Source organism: Podarcis melisellensis (assembly GCF_964234715.1).
Source record: "Podarcis melisellensis genome assembly, chromosome: 7".
Classification (NCBI taxonomy): Eukaryota; Metazoa; Chordata; class Lepidosauria; order Squamata; family Lacertidae; genus Podarcis; species Podarcis melisellensis.
The window spans coordinates 52,257,419-52,278,022 of NC_138539.1; the positions used below are offsets into that span (position 1 = coordinate 52,257,419).

General features: G+C 39.7%; 1 protein-coding gene across 1 annotated transcript in view; it reads left to right on the forward strand.

Annotated features, from left to right (window-relative positions):
- DOK6 (docking protein 6) overlaps positions 1-19,053 on the forward strand; it is a 170,607-nt gene extending 151,554 nt beyond the window's left edge. Inside the window, exon 8 of the mRNA XM_081919351.1 lies at positions 16,022-19,053. Coding sequence (XP_081775477.1) covers positions 16,022-16,161 — 140 coding nt within the window. The 3' untranslated portion in view covers positions 16,162-19,053. The remainder of the gene's footprint in view (positions 1-16,021) is intronic.
- The last annotated feature ends 1,551 nt before the right edge of the window (positions 19,054-20,604 follow it).

Consider the following 20,604-nt stretch of genomic DNA (forward strand, 5'->3'; position numbering starts at 1 on the left):
ACTCTCCCATTTTTTGTTTCTCTTTTTTCCAATTCTCTGTTAAATTCACCCCATTTCCACATCGGTTTGTGTTCCTTTTCCCTAATATACACATTTTTGTAAGTAATTTAGCTCAATATAAAGCATTTTGCTTATTATTTATACATGTATATATTAGATAAGTATATTTGTGCACTATTCCATAATATAAGACTTCTATATGCATTTTTAAATGGATGAAGATTTTGAAAGATCACTGTGTTATAGTTTGATTTGGTTTAGGAAGTACAAGTTAAGTAACTGCACATTAAAATGTGAAATGAATTAATTTCTTCCTTATCCTTAACCTCAGCATATCTTACCATGATTCATGGACAAGTGTGAGAGAACACCACTCCCTCTGAGCATTAGATTGTCTTGTCCTGGATAGTTAAAAGTATATTTATTGCTTCTCTTTTTAACATTAAGTCATGATCCAGAAAATTTAAGCATTATTTTAGTTCCATGGATTTCAGCTAGTGAGTAACAGCACAGTCCTTTGCATGTCTACGTATGATTTCGACTGGGCTTACTCCAAGGTTAGCGGGCATAGAATTGTATTTTCCTTCTTGTATACATTAGGTAAGAGAATATATAGCATAGACTTCCCACTTAATAAGCAAGCTATCAGAATGCACTTTTGTTTTATATACCTTCCTTGTTTTGGTACCAGATAATGTAAATGGCTCCAGACGCTATATTGTGTTTGTACCATGCATCCTTTGTTCTACAAACAATAATAAAAAATACTCTTGAAGAACAACCATGATTGTTCCACATTTTTGGTCCTTAAGCTAATTCTTGTTTAAAGAATGAATTTATTTATTTATTTGGCACAATTAATGTATATGGCACTTTACAGTGTTTCATAAAAGAAAAAAGAAAGAAAAGGCCAGTGCTCTGTTCCCAAGGAGTTTGTTTAAATTTTCGACGTTGGGGAGAAAGGCAAGAAAAACTATGATAGCAAGGAAGACACATGTGCCAGTGCTGTTGCATGAATTTAGGCTTTGATACAGAATGCGCAACAGCATTTGCTCGCATTTTAGCTGATCTGTATCAGAGAACACGGAAAACAAAATGTCATACCAGTTGTATCAGCCACGGGCAGTGTAAAGAAAGCTTGGTGAATATCTGGCTGGAATCTCAATTAATGAATTAGACAGAGCTTGCTTAAACTGTGTCTTGACTCTGTTGTCATGCTTCTTTGGATCAGTGGTTTGAGTGTACTTAGAGGCGAGTCAAGTATGACTCAACAGACACAGTGCTTTGAAAAGCGAGCTTTTGATTGCTAGCGAGCACAGTATGTGTCTGTCTTGGGATGCATTTTTCTATCAGTTCATGTTGTACCTTTTAAAGGCTACCTTTCATTTGTGCTCAAAGAAACGCACCAGAAATGCAGAGTTAAACAGCTGCCAAATAGAGAGGATGTACTTTGTGAAGGAAGATGGATGGCTCCAAATGACTGCCACCTAAAGCTTAATTAATCATATGATATGGTACCACAAACAGGAAATGATCATGCAGATCATGTAGCAGATCATGAAATTATACCATTAGGTTGGATCCAAAGTTGTTCACAAGTGGGTCCCATCAATCACGTTGCTGTAAATGCAGTAACTTTCACTTTTATTACATACGTTTGATCCTTCAAGAACACTAAAATTGTCAAAGAACTTTGCCTAGAGTAAAACCAAGTTGAGTTTGATGATACGACTAAGACAGTGTTATCGGTAGGAATTTCCAGAATATATGTGATTCTTAAAGGGGGCAGCGGCTAAACATTCTTTATTTGTAGAAAGAAGGATGCCATGTCCTGATGGGGATTTGGTAAAGCAATTACCACAGAATCTCCACCACCACTCCACATAAGACACTAGTCTGGAAGTATGCCTCACTGTACTTGATGGGATTTATTTCTGAATAAACGTGCAGGGGATTGAGCTGTGATATTTTAATTTATATTTAATTTATATTTTCAGTATTACCCTGAGCAAAATGTCCTCTGCTGGGCCTGTTCCTCTGATGGCGAATTTACCTTGTTGCAGTGGCCATGTTCGCAACTGAATCTGGCCACTGCTTTAAATTTCCCACAATGTTCACCAGGGCAGTGGTACGTTGGGGGCATTGTGAGAATGTAAAAGGGAAATTAGATCAATGGTTTGATGCCCAAAGGCACATCCTTCCATCATCTCCCAAGATGGACAGATGCCAACAATATGGTGGTGCTCATCTTTCAGTGGGGTGGGTAGGACTTGGTTCTTATTATTATTGGTGGAGCATTTTATGTAACTTGTATTGTCAGTGCTTTAAATTGACTTTATTTGCTGTATCTTATTTTTTGTCAAGTCACTTTGACACATTCTACTGTAAAAGGTGAGCAAAATAATATACTAATAAAGTTATACAGGTGATAGGGCTTTCTCAGTGGCCTCACCAGTATTGCGAAACAACTTGTCTTGGGAGCTTTGGGTAGCCTTGTCTCCGATTGCCTTCCACCACTTTATGAACACTTTATTGGCAAGCTTTTAATTTGCTACACTGAAGTGATTCCATAGAAGTCTGCATCTTAGCTATCATGCTGTCTCTTATTGCCTATTTTTTATTGTTACTATATTTTTATTTTGTTGCTGTGCTGCAGTAATTAAGTCACTGTGATTTTAATTATTGCAAGCCTCCTTGAGTGATTCATATGCATTAGAAAGGTACAGTCTCAATCTCATAAGTAAATAAATAAATAAATAAATAAAGTCAGTCCTGGACTTTAAGAGGGTACTCTGGTCTGGCACCTGAGACTCCACTAAGAATAACTGATCATGATACTAATCTGTAAATATTAGAATTCAAAGTAACAATAATGTTGCCACATCTGTAGGAAGACAGGACAAATGGGAATTACTTGTAAGCAGTGAAAGGACGAATAAACTAATGCAGGCCCAGGAAGACAAATTATAGGTAATAAAACGGTAAACTGTGTGTCACATCTTAGCTCTGTGTTCATATATCTCTTCATTATCTAAAAGTTAGTATATGCTCTATAAACCAGGCTCTCCTCTTCAGGGTCTCTTTTTTTAAGTGTCTCTATGAAGAGTCATTTGAGAAAGCATCACCACCAGGAGAATTGTGTCTCTTTCCAGCCTAGGTTGTATTTGTCAGCACCAAGCAATAAATATAAACAAGGAGAAGCTCTAGGCAAAAATAGCTTGGCCTCAGACCCATGTATTAAAAATGTCCAGATTAGGCTACTGTAATGTGTTATAATTGGGGTTGCATTTGAAGATGCTATGAAAGTATAATTAGTCCAAAATGTAGCTGCAAGGCTAGCACAGACCTTGAAATCATTTTGGTACCATCATATTTCATGCTGGAAGTAATCCCCCCTGGACAATTATTCAGTTCTGATAGCCAAATACTCTTCACTACTACTTATCACAACGGTAGGGATAGAAGACATTGAAAAGCAACACCACATGGCCAAAAGTAAGCGAGAAAGGAGCATAAAGCAGTGTAAACCAAAATGGTGCAGTAGTATGATTGCATTGCTAATGGACACAACCTATTGGGTGGCATGGAAAAGCAAAGGAGGATTGGGATGGGATAGGATAGGAACAGAGCGCAAATGGAAGGTGACATACAACACTGAAAGGCTTTCAGCAGCAATGGAATCATCTATGTTATGGATCCCTCTGCACCTGAGAGGCTGTAGTGATTTGTTCTACAGCAGGCATTGATGACAGTTGATGTAGGGTTACAACTGATGGACAGTCCCAGAAACCAATTGTGGGTGGACCTGCAGCAGTGCAGAGTTACACTTTCCCCCCTCTGGGCTACTCCATCCCAACTCAGCCTCTTACATTGAAGAAAACAGTTCCCAAAGAGACAGTGCATGAAATAGGAGTTACCGTATTTTTCGCCCTATAGGACGCACTTTTTCCCCTCCAAAAATGAAGAGGAAATGTGTGTGCGTCCTCTGGGGCGAATGCAGGTTTTCTCTGAAGGCTGGAGAGCAAGAGGGGTCAGTGCGCAGGAAGTTCTGCGCAACCCTTGGGAGACCGGCGCGGAGCTACACCGGTCTCCAAAGGGTTGCGCAGAGCTGCCTGCATTCTGAAGCCTGGGGCGCACAGCTCTCCACAAGCCTGGGGAGACCAGCGCGCCTCCCTAGGCTTGCGGATAGCAGGCTGTTATGGGGGCTGGGGTCAGGGGAAGCTCGGGCTTCCCCCGCGCCAGCCCCATGCCTGGGGGGGAAATAATTTTTCCCCCCTTTATTTCCCTCCCCAAAAAACTAGGTGTGTCCTATGGGGCGGTGAGTCCTATGGGGCGAAAAATATGGTAGCCTATAGAGCTGGGGGCTGGTGAGAGACGCATGACTGGCCTCAAGCTTCATTCAGGTTCTCTACCTTGGTTTTAAAGGGAGTGCAGGAGAGTCATGATTCACATTTGATGTGACCGAAGCAATGCTGTTTTAAGTCACTGTTCACACCACATATATAGGATCAGGCTGCATCTAATTGACTGAGCGGCATATTTTATTTTGTACTGAAAGAGAATTTGCAAATAACCTTTCTGAAAACCCCACCAGCTTCAAACCTCACTGCTTAAAAATACACTCACATTTGAATGTTATGCTAAGTAGTAATTGGATTTTAGCATGAAGAATTGCTTTGTTAACAGTCAGCTTATCTTCATATAATTATATACCTAAATACGTTACTTTAGTTGAAATAAAGGTAATCACACAAATTGATTCATAATCAGTGAGTGGATACATGATAAATATTAATTTCTGAGAATTATTGCAAGCTGCTGTAATAGTAAAAACCAAAACATGCCATTGTATCCTTTCTCTCCCTGGTCTTTCAAAATACATATTCTGGTTGTCAGTGGATAGACAAAAGCATTTAACAGATGGGCCATCTTTTTTACTTGTGACTGCTGTGGAAGAGACAAAGACAACATATTGGAAAGAAGCAGGTGGCAAAGGAAAACGTGGACAGATTCTTAGGAAATTTATACTCAGGACCTGAAGGTTTCCTTATTGAAAACCATGAGGTTAGCTTAGCTTATCAGACTGTAGATTTAAAAAATAAATCTAAGTAATAGAATAAGACAAAAACAGGCACCCAGAAAAAAGCCCAGATATAATGTAAAACTATTTAATTAGCAACATTCTCCCTCAGGGTAACAACCTGAGAATGTATAGTTGCATTATATTTTCAGACTATTAGAAACAGTCATCTGAAACCCACTACAGGTTTGCTTTCTCAAATGTCCCTTCAGGGGACATCTGTGATACTGGGGTTTTGGACAACAACAACAAAAAGGTGCCCAATTTAACTATTTATATTACAAAGTCTTTTAGATTTTGACAGTCCGAATTCACATCATATATTCTCATTTATGTTTATATCTTAGTCCATGGTTCCAAATGAAAGTTTCTACTGACAGGCCTATGCAGTTGTTGTTGCGTGTGTTTTTCTGGCGTAGCCGGCCATTTTAGCAATTGCTTTGTGTTGCTTTTAAAAGTTTTATTTTGCTGTAAATTGTCTTGATGTTTTGCAAGAGAGCAGTGTATAAATACTTCTATAAGTAAATAAGTTGACTTCTTGATAACAGTAACAATTCTGTAGTTCTGTGTGTGCCTGAATTGCTGTTTCATTGTTTCAATCTGTTTGACACAATTTGCTGCTTAAACTAACAGCTTGGGTCTCGTTGCCAATGACTTTTCCCCCTGGAAACCACTTACTTCCAAATAAGGCACTGAAGTCCTGCACACCCACTGGGTTTCCAGCATCACCATTACAGCTGAAGAGAAGACTAAGGAGAGACATACTATACACAAATTGGTCCCCATATGCAAATTGCTGCCACATAGAAGGAAGCAAATACTTCTTGTGTGCTATTCCAGAGGGCAGGACTACATCAAATAGACTTAAATTACAAAAGGATAGGTTTTGGCTGAACGTTGGGAGAAACATCTTAATAGTAATAGCCAATCAACAATGGAACCATTTACCTAGAAAGGTGGTAGGCTCTCCTTTTATGGATATTTTTGTCATGACTTGTCCCATGATCCCGAATAGGCTGACTGTTGCTGTCTAATGAAGAGGAGCAGGATATGGGAAGTGCCACAGACAAGGAGCAGCCCAAGAGGGAGGATGAGGGAGCCATGTTTTACTTAGCCTGTCATTCTGCACAATATGATTTGGTTCAAGACATACTAGAAAAGCAAAGAAAATTACCCTACAAAAGAACAAATAGCCTATTGGCTTCTAATCCAGTGGAGAACCGACAGTTGCAGAGTAAGTGACTATAGTACACAGAAGGCAGAGCAGAACCCTCAGTAATGCATAATAGTCCTGGGGCTATGCTGACTCTCTAGGGTAAGAAAAATGAAAGTAAAAATCTGTAGCTAGAAAGTGTAAAAACAACAGCCACTAAAGTTGGAAGTGGGAAGGTTTTGATCATGCCGAATCAATGTCCTGAGTAATCAAGGTGGTTTAGTCATTATTGGGCTGAGTTCCATTATAATAATTTCTCGGTATTGTTTCAGTAGAAATCATTTACGCATTATCATTAATGGCATTGTTATCCCACACTTCAGCTGTTTCAGCTGCAGCCTGATGCATTCAGCTGAGTACACCACTTAGCTTTGTTCTCCGATTGATTTGGCTTTAACTAAAAGTGAAATATGGTTATTATAGTGGAATTACTTTTAGACAGTCTTATTTTCCAAGAAGACAAACTGTAAATGCAACTGTTGCTCATTGTGATTTTGGTGGATTATTGGTTATTTCTCCTTTGTTACATAACTGACCTTCCTTATGCTCAGTAGTTTTTGTTTGCTTTTAATCTTGTACCAAAACTGGAATCCATAAAGTATACTGGGTATATCTGCTGTTGTATCTAGTTATTTATAGCAAAGCATGAATTACCATTTTCTTCTTTTTTACTATTTCCTAATGTACTGAAACCATATTTGAAAACCAACTTTTCTTTGAATAGGAAACAATTCCAAATTTGAATAACAATAGTTGTTTCAAATAATAATAATAATATCCCTTCCATCTGGCTGTGTTTCCCCAGCTATTCTGGGTGACTTCCATCAAAATATAAAAAATAATAAAATGTCAAACATTAAAAGCTTCCCAATACACGTCCGTTTAGAAAGTTGCTTCAATTCATAATAGTAAGCTTTTACTATATCAGCAGCCATAACTTTCTGGGTCTTTTTTTTAACATAGGTGCATGAAACCTGCAGACATACAAGAGAATTAACCTAGCAAAATTTCAGACAGGCAGATCTAAGTGAGTTTCTGTTTTAGAACAACAAAAATCAAAACTTTGTAAAATGGCAATGCATACAAAACCTAAGAAAACTAGACCCAAAATTATTTTCCCATAGAAGTTATTTGCTATCCTGCATTTCAGAAACAGAGGAATTGAGTTTGCTGTTAAAAATATAAACCCTTCCTCTCTTTAAGGCAAGGGTGCAAAATATGCCCAATTTAGGATTTGGCTGCACAGACCTACTATTCAGATTCCCAGTTGAATGCATCACAATAAATTTATAAAGAACAGGATCTCTCTGCAGATGGCAACATTAAATTGGAAATTCACGGTAATTCATGTCTGTTATTTAAATTGTGAAGCCGGAATGAGGAGTAAAGAACCTGCTGTAATGTTGGCTTGCCTTCATCCTCTGTCTGCTTAACTGTTCAGCTCTATAACAGGTTACTCAACTACTTTGTTTGTTTTAGAATTCCTAACACTACTAGCTAAAGACATTTATGACCAGAAGAAAAACCACTCCAGGGACTCTCCAAAGCCTGAAGTCCTCAAAAAAAAATTTAATCTGAAAAGGGAGAAGTGTCTGGGGAGAAGTAGGAGACATTTTTAATTGGTTCCATTATATTAATGCTGATGCGTATCTGCACCAGCCAGTTCTGATCCATTTCATCACACACCACAAAAATAACCATGTTTTCCAGGAAACACACCAAAAGTTTCTGTTTTGTGCTAATGAAATCAAGAGGGTTTTTAAAATTATTACGCTATACTTTTGAATGGTTTTAAACAAACAAACAAATGATATTATTTTAATAAAGTCCCATTGAAGTCAGCAGGAATTTCAGGTCAAGCATGTCTAAGATTGCAACTATACTTCTCCAGGAGTAGCTTGTGGGCAGGACAGGAAGGAATTTCTGTCACATCCTTGGCTGAAATAGCAGCCCTCTTCTCTCCCAAGTCATAAGATCCAATAGTCAAGGATAGATAGTAGACTAACCATTCGTTTACAACAGCTGATGCCAGCACATGCACGCGCGCGCACACACACACACACACACACACACACTGGTAGATGTGAGAAAGTAGGAAGCTAAGTTGATGTTTAAATATACAAATGCCCATATATCTGTTCCTGAGCTAGATCAGTCCCTTTTTCCTCTCTGTTTGAAGCAGAGAGATTACCCCCTCCAAATCCAAGAGGCTAACAGCAGCAACACATTTCTTGGTTGAGTCTCTCCTCCTCCCAGAGGGGAGGAGTTGTGAGCAGGAGCGGTTTCCCGTGTTTGGCAGGGGGGGTTCTGGCCCCTGCTCAGCTGTCCCTGCCACTGTGCCGAGCCCCCTGGCAGCCAACCAATTGGGAGGAGGCTCGAGGGCAGGGTTTAGCCGCTCAAATGTGACTGCAGCAGCGCTTCCTCCTCATTGCGCTTCTGGGTTTTGATGGATCACCCACCCACCCTCCGTCTAGTTCATTGCTTCATTCTTGACCTTGCTATGGAGCTGTGGTTGGTCGCCTTGGTTGTCCAAAGGGCCTGGTAGGAATTTTTATCCAACTGGCAAATTGGCACCAGCCACTTGGTTTTTCACCTACCTCGTAGCAAATCGTCACAGCTTTTAGGTATTGGCAGTTAGGCATTGGAATATGTTTGTGTATTGGAGGGCAGGGTGTGGCCATCGCCTACCCCTCCACTTTATGAGTATTCTGTTAAATGAGTCCGGCAGTCGTGGATCCTGTCTGATGCCCTTGCTGGTGGCTAGGGCCATGGCACGACCCCCGGTGATATCAGGGGGAGCTTACAGTTGTATTTGCCTCAACAGGCTCATCCTACTGGTGGTTAACCCTTGTTAGACTCACCCCTTCCTGAGGGGATGGAGTCATGCTCTGTTGTTTTATCCAATGCCTAAGCCAATACCTCTCACATGCAGTAATCAATAAAGTTGTGGCCTTTTTTAGCCCATTAACCTAATATACTGAGTCCATGTGTCTTTCTTATCCTCAAGGGGGTGGCGGGTCCTCGAATCACAACACTGAGAAGAGAGGAAAGGGGCACCCGAAACACTACCTTCCACCCATAGCTTCCTAAGTCCCCACTTGAACTTGCAGGAATCCACCACTAAAACTTCCTCGGGTCTTCACTATGTAATAAATAATTTCCAGCAGAGAAATATTTCACAGCTCACATTAGTATGCTAATATTACATCCACCTTGCAATTTTATTGCCACAACCAACAGGGAGATCCAATAGGATAGATAAGTATTTATATAGAGCAGTTGATAAGGGTGCATCTGATTAATTACAATGGCATGATTGGAGACAAGAAGGGAAAGTAATATGAACTATCAGAACAGTAAATCAAAAATCCATCACTGCTAGTAAAGGTGCCTATTGGAATGCAAGGTACTAGAGGTAATTTTCAAGGATATAAAAGAAAATTATCTTATAAATCTGCTTAGATGTGAAATCAGCAATACATTGATTCATATAATGTTTTCTTGGTGTGTTGCTATTGCTTGGGTTGTGCCTGGGCACAACAATCACTTTCTGTTGGTTGGTTGGTTTGCGCTTCTTTCATTACTTTTATATCTTCCTTCACATCTCAGGTCATTTGAGGTCATTCCAATATAAACTATTTCCCCCATTTTTTATACTTTATCTTATTTGTTCATGCCCATAAACTGAAGTCCCTAGGCACTCTCACAAAGGGTGAATCATTATATTCCTACCAGAACGTTCAATAACTGTCTTCCTCTTTTGCCTTTTCATACTCATTTTACACCACAGCCACATTTTGTCCTTCAGACTAAAATGCCACACAGTTGTTTTAATGAAAACGAAAGTCTTCTGCATTTCCTTACTGCTGAATCTTACCACTAGCCATAAACACCCACATTTAATCAAATATAGTCACAATGCAGGCAGGCACAAGTGGATCAGTACTGAAAATGAAGAGGATCATCAGCAAAATATAAAGCAATGAACAGCTTAGGCTATTAAGCAAGGCATCACATTTTCATGACCCTTAGACTAGAAAAGAAAGCATCAGATAACACGTGCATGTATATCACATGATGATTCAATATCAGCTGAATGAATGAATAAACGAATTTAACTTTAATAAATTGTATATTGATATGAAAGGTTTCTCACTGATATTTGATTCATAATGACCCACACACATACGCAAGCCACCACTTAATGCTTCAAAGAAGGTTATAGGATGTTGACCAGATTTCAGATCTTGCTTAAGTATGCTATAGCTGTGGTCCAAAAAAAAAACATTTGGATCAGAATCTGGATACATGGCAAACTATTATTTCATGTGCTCTTATTCTGAGTATGTTGTTCTGAAAACTTTCTCATAAATGAAAAGTTTTTTATTTCCTTAATAGCAGCAGCAATAATAATTGATTTTCTGGAAATAAGTGTTTTCATTCATCCCAGTGGAAATTAACTGTGGGCATAGGACTTCCTCCCCCCCATCCCCTTGTGTCACATTTCTTCACAAAATGACTACAAAAAATAGAATTTGATGCACCTCTGAAACCCACTTTCTCCAAAGTGTAGCAATGCTATTTCCATGTCTTTCTGCACATATATAGGAATTTGCAGTAATGATGGAAATTTTCTTAAAGATTTTTTATGAACTTTTCTGATCAGAAGGGATCACTTTCACAATCCAGAGAGATCTAAGTGATTGTATAAGCAGTAGCATTTGCTCTCATCTTATTCTTCAAATATCCATTAATGTTCTTCTTTCAGCTCCTTAATAGCATCTAACCCAAATTCCCCATTGACTCAGAAGTTGCTACAGATCTTTCTTTCTTAGTACAAATTCAGAAACTATGAAAGGAAAAAACCTACTATCAGCTCTTCAGATAAAAACGACACTTTACCTTATGGTGCTTTGGTCATAACACGCCCCCCCCCCAGCTTTTATAAATTGCAAGAGACCAACTTAAAGAGAAAGAGAAAGTAAAGATGGCAGCCAAGATATTACCCAGTGGAGCACACCCAACCCCCCAAAAAACCCTATTAAAGAGCTGTCTAAGTGATACAAGTAGATTGACAAGCACTGAAATATATCTGTGTTCCCGTTACATTACAATAGTAATAGCATATTATAAAAAAAAAAGCTGCAAATTTTCAGGCTGTTTACAGTATGTAGGATCAAGGCCGACCCAAGACATTTTGGCACCCGAGACAGACCACAGAATTAAGCTCTCTTCTTCCAGATTAGTGATATGGAGGTGAAAGCGTGGAAGAAATTTAGCTTCATCTGAAAAAGTACAAAACCAGACTCCCAAACACAATTCCAATACAAAGCACTCTGTGGCCCCCACACAATGAAGCACACAAAAATCAAGCTGCAGTGTTTTGTGCCCTCTGGAACTTTCAAGAGGTTACCTGCTTTTAGCATTCCAGTTTTGATACCAAGCATCATTGTATTGCCCCCACACAGCCTGCCCAATGCACATAGTAACACATTCAGATATCAGGTTCAAATCTCAGCTTCCTTGTAAAGCTCACCTGGTCACCTTGAGCCAATTAAAACCTCTCAACCTAACCTAATTTACAGGGTTGTACAACACCTTAAACAGATAAGTGGACTGAAATAAAATTTAGTTGTAAGCTGTGTTGAGTCCCTGACAAAGGAAGAAGGATATTAATCAACAACAATGTAAACTGTGAGAATGATCAGGCACATAGCAGAAAGTCCTATTTAGTGAGACTGATTAGATATGCAGAGACTTGCAGTGTAAGGCTCAACAATAAAGGAATAAACACTCCGTGTTCTCTAAAAGTTGCTGGCAACTGAACCATTCCAATTAAACAACTTAAAGTGGATTGGTTACATCTTCTTTTGAAATTATGAGTGATAAATACAAAGTGCTCTGTAGGTCAGCTTCACCATTTCCTTCATTTGGTGCAGGCACTTTATTTTCAATATAAATATCCCAGACTCTGGCCTACCTGGCAGCAAATCAGTATTGTAAAGTCTCCAGCGCAGAGTCAATCCATGTGCCCAAAGTCCAAATTGAAGCATGGTCCTGGAGCAGCCAAGTCAAGGTCCAGCAGCTTGGGTAGTTAAACACACCCAACCCTTTTATACTTTGCATGCTGATTGCAGCATCTGGGTTTGACAAGGCATGTGACCCTCACCTGTTCCAAGCCTACTCCAGCTGAGGAATCACACCCCTCCACTCAGAGCTAACAAGCCCCACCTGGCCAGCTAGGGATCTGGCTGTGGGCACTTGCCTGCCTCAGCCTCCTGCAGTTCCCCTTCCATTATTACAATTACTATTGTCGCTTTGATTAGTTGGCTGTTTGTTATATAAATTCCTGCAGGAACTGAGTGTTATCAAAGTGTACATAAAAACAGGAGCAACTGGAACCAGGTTTAGAGCCCTGGTGACCTACCAGCCCAAAATCAGCCCCCAGTGAAACAATACGGTCTTGAAAAGGAACATTTGTCTCCCAGTTGCTGACTACAAAAGTGCTGTTCTCAATTGGAACAAAAATCCTGTTCCTAAATACTGCTAAATTATTGACAAGATCTAAACTATCTGTCACACAAACTCATGAATCAAGCATGTATTACATTCCCCCTTTATATGAAAACAGTTGTATGCATTATTTATAAATGGTTTGGCTGCTAGAAGCGGAAATTTTACACTGGGAATGAACTCGAAATCACTGTAAGTTGTCTACTAACAGGTTGTGTTATAGTAAGTTTAGCCAGTGCTATTTTTCTAGAAAAAGAAGTGCCGGAACTCACCATGAATGTCTCCCTTGTTCTCTTATAATGTCAATGGCGCCCACCCAGTTCCAGATTTACTTATAAGCTAAACAAGCTATAGCTTAGGGCCCCACTCTGTTGGGGGCCCCACAAAAAAAATTTAAAGGGGGAAAAACTGGATGTACATTTCCAAAATATAAGATTAAAAAACAAAATAAAACCTACATACAGCAACAGTGTTTTGTGTTGTGAAGGCTCCTATGATGCATTTCAGTTCAACAATTACTTTGATAAAATACATGTTTTGTTATGTGTAAATGGCTTTAAATACCTATTAGGTCCATAAATTACCATATAGCATATATTCAACACAAAAAACCAGCGACAATTTGTTGTTGACAAAGGACAACTGGACATATAAAGGCCCACATTACCTTCAGTAGCTTAGGGCCTCATCAAACCTAAATCCGGCCCTGCGCCCACCTGAGAGGTGCCAGAACATAGTTCCAGTGAGTTCCAGATGAAAAAAAGACCTGCGTTTAACAGTAATCTGTTGGGAATTACTAAAGTTGAACAGCACCATTAGTTTGTTTGTTTGTTCTTGTTTTAAATTGAAGGTCATTTGAATGAGGAAGTCATGGGTCATGGAGTGTACACTCATGTTAACTGTTACCAAACAGGTTGCATTGTTGCAAGCCTGAACAATCTGTTTGGCTACAGGTGACAGTGGAAGAAAAGATCAGGGAAGAGGCAACCTATAGCCCTTCAGATGCTACAACACCTATCAACCCTGCCCATTGGTCATGCTAGCTGCTGCTAATGGAATTTATAGTCTTACAACAACTGGAGGGCCAGAAGCTCTCAATCCCTGCCCTGATGACAAGAAAAAGCATAAGGCAGGGTGATAAACACATCAGTCAAGTGCAGAGAAATCATGTGATATGTGAACAATTACCATGGCTATGACCTACTGTCATTTCTCCCCACCATGCCTCCACCACCACCCTAGGATTTGGGAACTTTTATTGTCTTTTTAGGTAAAACCAAATACACATAGCTCTGTTTCAGATGTTTATAACTACTTAATCACTACCAGATTCTGCTACTATTATTCTTCTGTAGGTGGCGTCAAATAATTTCCCACTTAAAAATTATGGCTAGGCATTGTAAAAATGTTTTGTGATGAACTGAACCAGCCTGCAATATCTTGAATGTGCATTTTTGTTTTTGGAGGGAGAGGAATAAAAAGTTGCTTCTTTCCTTATGAACTTTATCAGTACAAATAAAACGTCTGCATCAAGAGTCCGCTGGGGAACATTTAAAAAGTCAGGATGATGGGGACAAGATTTACATCTTCAGGATGACACTGGCATTTCTGCAGTAACAAGCACAAAAAGTTTAGGCCAGGTGGTATCTTTCTAAAGGAGGCATCATCAAGTTCATTCTGATGCAACCTCTGGTGTATTATAAGCACAGCAAGTGGAATCTGGTGGGAGAGTAATACCTGTTAGAAGCAACTTATAATCAGCCTCTAGTATCCCAGCAAACTGCATAGATTGATGACTTCCCATTCATTAATCATCTGCTGGTTTACATTTTAACACAAAGGCTTCCTGAAGCCAAAAGACATCTAAGCCATATTTCATTGAAGATTTCAAAAGCAAAGGTTAATTCACCCAGGTAGTAAACTGTTAAGATGTATGTGTATTCTCATTTGATGTGTAATATTATAACGCTGTCTGATTATTGCAGTCACTGTACTGTCTCTGGTTTAACTCCCTGATACCACCGTTTTCTGTTGTACTTTTTCTGCTCATAACTATTATTGATTGGTCTCCTTCTGTGGATTTGATTGGCTTGCCAATTTCAGTGGATTTAAGCAGTAATTATATGAGATTATTATATGACCTACCAGCATGAGTTTGACCAAACTGCGGGAGGCAGTGGAAGACAGAAGTGCCTGGCGTGCTCTGGTCCATGGGGTCACGAAGAGTTGGACACAACTAAACAACAAAAATATGAGATCACCTTTTCTATACTGCATTTCCCCAGCAGATTGGATCAAGATGGTCATGAGGCCATGCTGTGCTTCCTCAACCTTGGCCCTCCAGATGTTTTGAGACTGTAATTCCCATTATCCCTGACCACTGGTCCTGCTAGCTAGCTAGGGATCATGGGAGTTGTAGGCCAAAAACATCTGGAGGGCCGAGGTTGAGGAAGCCTGAGCCATACTAATCCAACCTTTAATAATTCTGTGATCTGAATGCAGGGGAAGTTGAACACTAATATTGCATTAGAATGCCCTGTCATCCTAATCACCCAAGCTTCATGCTATAGATGTCTTTGCTCCAGACTAGAGGGGAAACTGCAAAAGATTCTGTGACTGTAATTTGTTCTGAGACAAATGTAAAGGGCTGGCATGTACCTACCGACGAGTTTAGAGCAAACTGGAGAAATCTATGTGAGATTTACCTTCGTTTCCCCATTCATTTGGCATGCTTCCAGCGTTGTGTTTAAAAATACATGTTGAAAGGTGGAGCAAGAATGCACCCTTTTCCAAATCTATCGCGGTCTGTAACATTACAGAAACAGGTCCAACAAAAAAGGTACAAACTATACTTTTCAAGCACATTTAGAGCACATGCCCCCCAAAGTATTCTGAGTACTGCACAGAGTTATAATTCCCAGCAATCCTTAACAAACTACAGTGTCCAGAAGTCTATGAGGGGGGATACTGTATAAGCTGCAGGAGCACCATATTATTTACACATATTTGAAGCCCAAGATAGGTTGTAGAATTATTGTTGACATCAGCTCTCCCTTTACACATATCTTACCATAGTCTTTTAAATGAATGATAAACCATTTCTGGAATATCAGTGTATCTTGTTAACATCAAGAATATGTGCAATTTGCAATTGTTAAAATATAAGAATATTCATGAGATTTGTCTCCTTCCCCTCCCCACTCCTTTCCTTCCAGGTCACAGCCTCGGCTCAACAAAAGTGACTCGTGCACAGACATTTCCCAGCTACACCTCAGAGCAGGATGAGGAGCACGGGCCACGCATGTCACTGTCTAGCAGCTATGGATTCAGCTACAGCTCAGGCCTCATCCAATGACACACACCCTGTGTCTAACCAGAGAGACAGTCTAGTGTGAAACCTGCCTGTAGGCCCTGGAAGCCACTTGCCGTTTCCTCGGTGTCCACAGAAGACAAGCCGTAGTGAAAACTGAGGACACATGTCTCCAGGCTGCAACAGTGAAGGTGAAATCTTGGATCACTGCTTCCCTGAGGCAGAGTCTAAGTGTTTTATTTATTTAACTTTTGTATTTGGTTTTGTCCATATGTTTTGTTTTTTTTAAAAAGAAAAATGTGAAGAAGAAGAAAGAAGAATTTCCTTTGCAGTACTGATGGTGTGCAGCTGAAGTTTCTGCACAACCACAGACGCTGGCTGTTTGGGGGTGCGGGGAGCAAAACATTACGTCTTCAATGTGAGGCTCTTGCCGATCAATTAAGTTGTCAAGCTTGCTCATCCATGACAGTAGCCACCTTTATATCCTAGGCATCAGTCTACCAACTGAGTCATTCTTGCAGAAATGGTACCAGGCAAACAAAATTTGAAATATACTTCAGAAGGGAGTATGCAGTCCTATTACCAATTATGCACAGTTTATTCCCATTGACTTCAATGGGATTTATGCATGGGATTTAGGACGGTAGCCCAAAGTGGAATTTCTGAGGAGGCACCAGTGACTCTTAATCAGGTTCTCATCACTACAGTTAATACACAAGATAGATATAGAGATAGATACTGTCAGTGGGATGGGATGGTGGTGCTTAGTAGCCTTTCAGAAAATAGATTGTGTTGTGTGTTAAGAGGTCATATGCCTAGAATATTTCCCACACTGAATTTTTATGCCCAGATTCTGCTGTTGTGTACTCTGAACCTAATAATCCAAAACTTCCCATTGAGGAGATATCAAGGGAAGACTGTCACAAAGCATTGTCAAAGTCTTCCCATTGTAGATAATATTTAAATAGTGAAGTCTGAATTTATAGTCAGTATACTTTTAATTCTGTATACTGTGCAAGTGAGAAAATTGATATTACATTGCTAGGCAGCAGCCCAATTTCCATATAGTTTTATAGGGCAAGATGCTTGGGCTGGAAGAAATAACTACAATTTCAAGTTCTGTTCTTATTATTCAAGTCTTCTTGGTTAATATGGATTTGTTCTCTTCGTCAACATTAATTTTGTTCTAGATTCCTTGTCTGGTGTCTAACTCTGCTATACAACCATAGGCTAGTCATGATTAAATTTCACAGCCATTTGTCTCATTGCAACGTTGATTTTTTACAGTCTCCTACAGTGGACAGCCACATGAAAATGAACTGAACTGTGTGTTTTTTAGTCTTCCTGAAATCAAAACAGCTCACTGTGCCCAAAACTTTCAGTCTTTTTCTAAAGATCAAAAAATAAATAGCAGCACCTATGAGTAGAATAAATATGAGACAACAGGATTTCAACAATCACTAGGAAATTGTATGTTCTGAAGTAATGCTAATGCCTATCACATTCCAGGACAACACAATTTATTCAGCTAGGTCTTCAAATAACAGAGATCTACTGTAACTTAAGAAATTAAATAATTGACTGACTGCTGGCCACTACTGGTGCCATTCTTATACCTCTATCATAGTATCATTTTCTAAAAATAAAAAGCTGCTTTTGGCCTAGCATTCCCCCACCTCCTTCCAAAATTATGCAGTTATGACTGTGAGTAAGACAATAAAAAGAGCAACATCTTCACAGGGCAGCATGTAAAGTTAAAAACATCAAGCAAAGTTCAAAAATTAAAATGCATTGTTAAAATATATAACCAAAGATGAAAGGAAGTGGCATAAAATAATAACTAAGTCTGTGGAAATGAAAAAATACCTTCACCAAAATGGCATCTGCGCAAGCGTCAGGCCAACATCTTTGGAAGAAGCATTCCAAATTAAGGGTGCCAGCACTGAGGAAACCCACCCTCCCATCAGATAGCAAGAGAACCCTGGGATTTCTCTGCCACATACCTTAATATTCAGGCTGGCCCTACCATTAGAGTAAGGTGAATGCCTCAGGTGGCAGATGTAACGGGATCAGGAGCAATAGCCTACCTGGTAGTTCCTTCTGAGCTCCCTGGACAGTTCCCTCTGTTGTAGGACATGGCTGTATATATCATATGGCATGTCCTGGGTGCCCTAAACTAGCCTGCTGCAGGTATGATGGAAGATGCTGCCCTATTGCCAGTGTTGAAGTGAAATTCAACTCCCAGTCCGGCTGGCTTTTTAACATGGGATAGGGAGGAGGTGTCCTATTCTCCTTCACCACAAGCAGCCAAATTTCTTGGGCTGTGCCTGCTGGGTGGGTATGCATGAAGGCAAGCTGTCCTTCATATCCCCTGGCCCTGAACTATGAAAAGCTCTAATGGCCAAAACCAGCAGTTCAAACTGAGTCCGACGTACGTGGATTGACTTATCTACCAAATGTTCTCTAGACATAGGAGGGTCATGAAGCAAGATCTCAGCGGCTGACCTCTAAGGGGAATCAGAAGCATTCTAGATATGACAGACCTTTCAATAACCCAGACGCAAACATTTTAGGCTTTAAATGTAGTAAGCCGTTAAGAAACAAGCTAGTTTAGTGTGAACAAAAATGGAGGCACATGCTCCAAATAACTTGACCAGAGTTGCAGTTTCTGAACTGCACCATGAGCCTTCAGGCTGTGAGGGGTTCTGCTTCAGCCCTTCCAATAATTCAGTTCCATGTGAATTTCCACTGCAAGGTACTGCAAAAAAAAAAGTCTTCAACCTGCATCATTGGGAAAATGGACAACTGAATGCCCTTATAACTAAAGTGTAATTTCACAAAAGTCTCAGCTGTGAAACTGTGTCAACAGCTTTGGATCACACTTTGAAAATTGTAAGTTAAAGACAGGATCTCTGAGCACATATGAAGTATGTGCCCCCTCTACAGTATTTCAAATTGGGGCAAGGAGGCCTGAACTACTCATAATGACTCACGAGTACGCATTCTAGAAGGGCACCAGATAGGTGTTCCTCCCTCATTTAAGAGTTCTGTTTTTAATAAGTCCACAACAAACAAAATGAGACATGTTAGAAATCAATAAAGGGACAGACACAGTGAAAGGCATAAGCGTAAATGCACAAAAGGTCCCCCCCCCGGTCATGTGCTTCAATCTTCATAAAGCTCATTGTAATGAATGTGTAGAAAACAATTCTCATAACACTTGAAATTTTAGGGAAGAAAATTCACTGTGAGCAGACTGGGTGTTTTGTTCCGTTGTAGAACTGACAGCCTTGTTTAGCAGTAGAGTTTCCTGCCTTTCGTTGTTTTATGAGGCCAGCACTGGATGTGTTAAAAGAGTCAGAATCTTCTCCCTCTCCCCACTACCTCTGTAAGATCAAGTTTTATCTATTGCAATTTGAAGACAGAAAGAAAAGATTTCTTTAAAATGGTGTGAAAGAAATGTCTGCTTTGATTAAACATTTATTGATACATTAGGGTGGGAGATATTACTTCCCCCAAGCCATTCCTGCAGTCGTAATAGATTGCAGACTTTTACACCTCAGTGAACAGCTGCTGAATGAAACCAGTGTGTGATCTGATGGAATTAATCACGCCCCCTGTCTCTGTCACTTACTCTTCTTTTATCTCACTCACCGTGTTTCTACTACCCAGAGAGACCAGCTTTCTCTGTGGAGAAGTGTTGAGCTACCTTCCACCACAATGCAGAATTTCTGTTTCTGGCTGTTGCCCCCTGTCTTATTTTGAAGCCGTGGTTATTGACATTTGTCATTTTAAAATAAGGAGTTGTATGTAGCATGTGAGAAATCCTTCCCTGGTCAAAAATATTTTGTATACAAGAACCAGTCCTGTATAGACCTTGCATAACATTAGTGATACAAAGCTAGATTTCACTAATGCAGCTGAAAAACTTCCCATATTTTCTCCAAGTCAGTTATTATACAACACTGATGCATGTTATACATCCATTTGGCTTGGACTGTGTTCTTATTACAATTAAAGTAGATTAGCATTCTTTGATATATATTTTTTTTAAAATGGAAACCACTTCTTTCCCTCTCCCTGCCCCACAGTTTTATTATATGTTCTGCTAATAGGAATGCCCATATGTATCATGCTCCAACACAGAGCTTTTTTTTCTGGGGGTACTCATGGGTACACAGTACCAGTACCTCCTTTTCTAAAAGAAAAGCACTGGTTTAAAATGTGGCACTTGCTGTAACAACTTCGTGCTCCAACTTATCATTGTTTCTACTGTTCTCAACCAATAAGGGTCGGTTGAAAGAGAACAACTATCCATGATATGTATTTACCAATGTACATCTTACTCACAAAAGCTAACAACCAATGCTATTCAGGATTGGTCAGAAGTGAATAACATTAAATTCCATGGGGTTTGCCTCCATACACCATTCCATATATGTACATATATCCACATTTTCTTAAGTCTGTGTAATTTAAGCCTGCTTC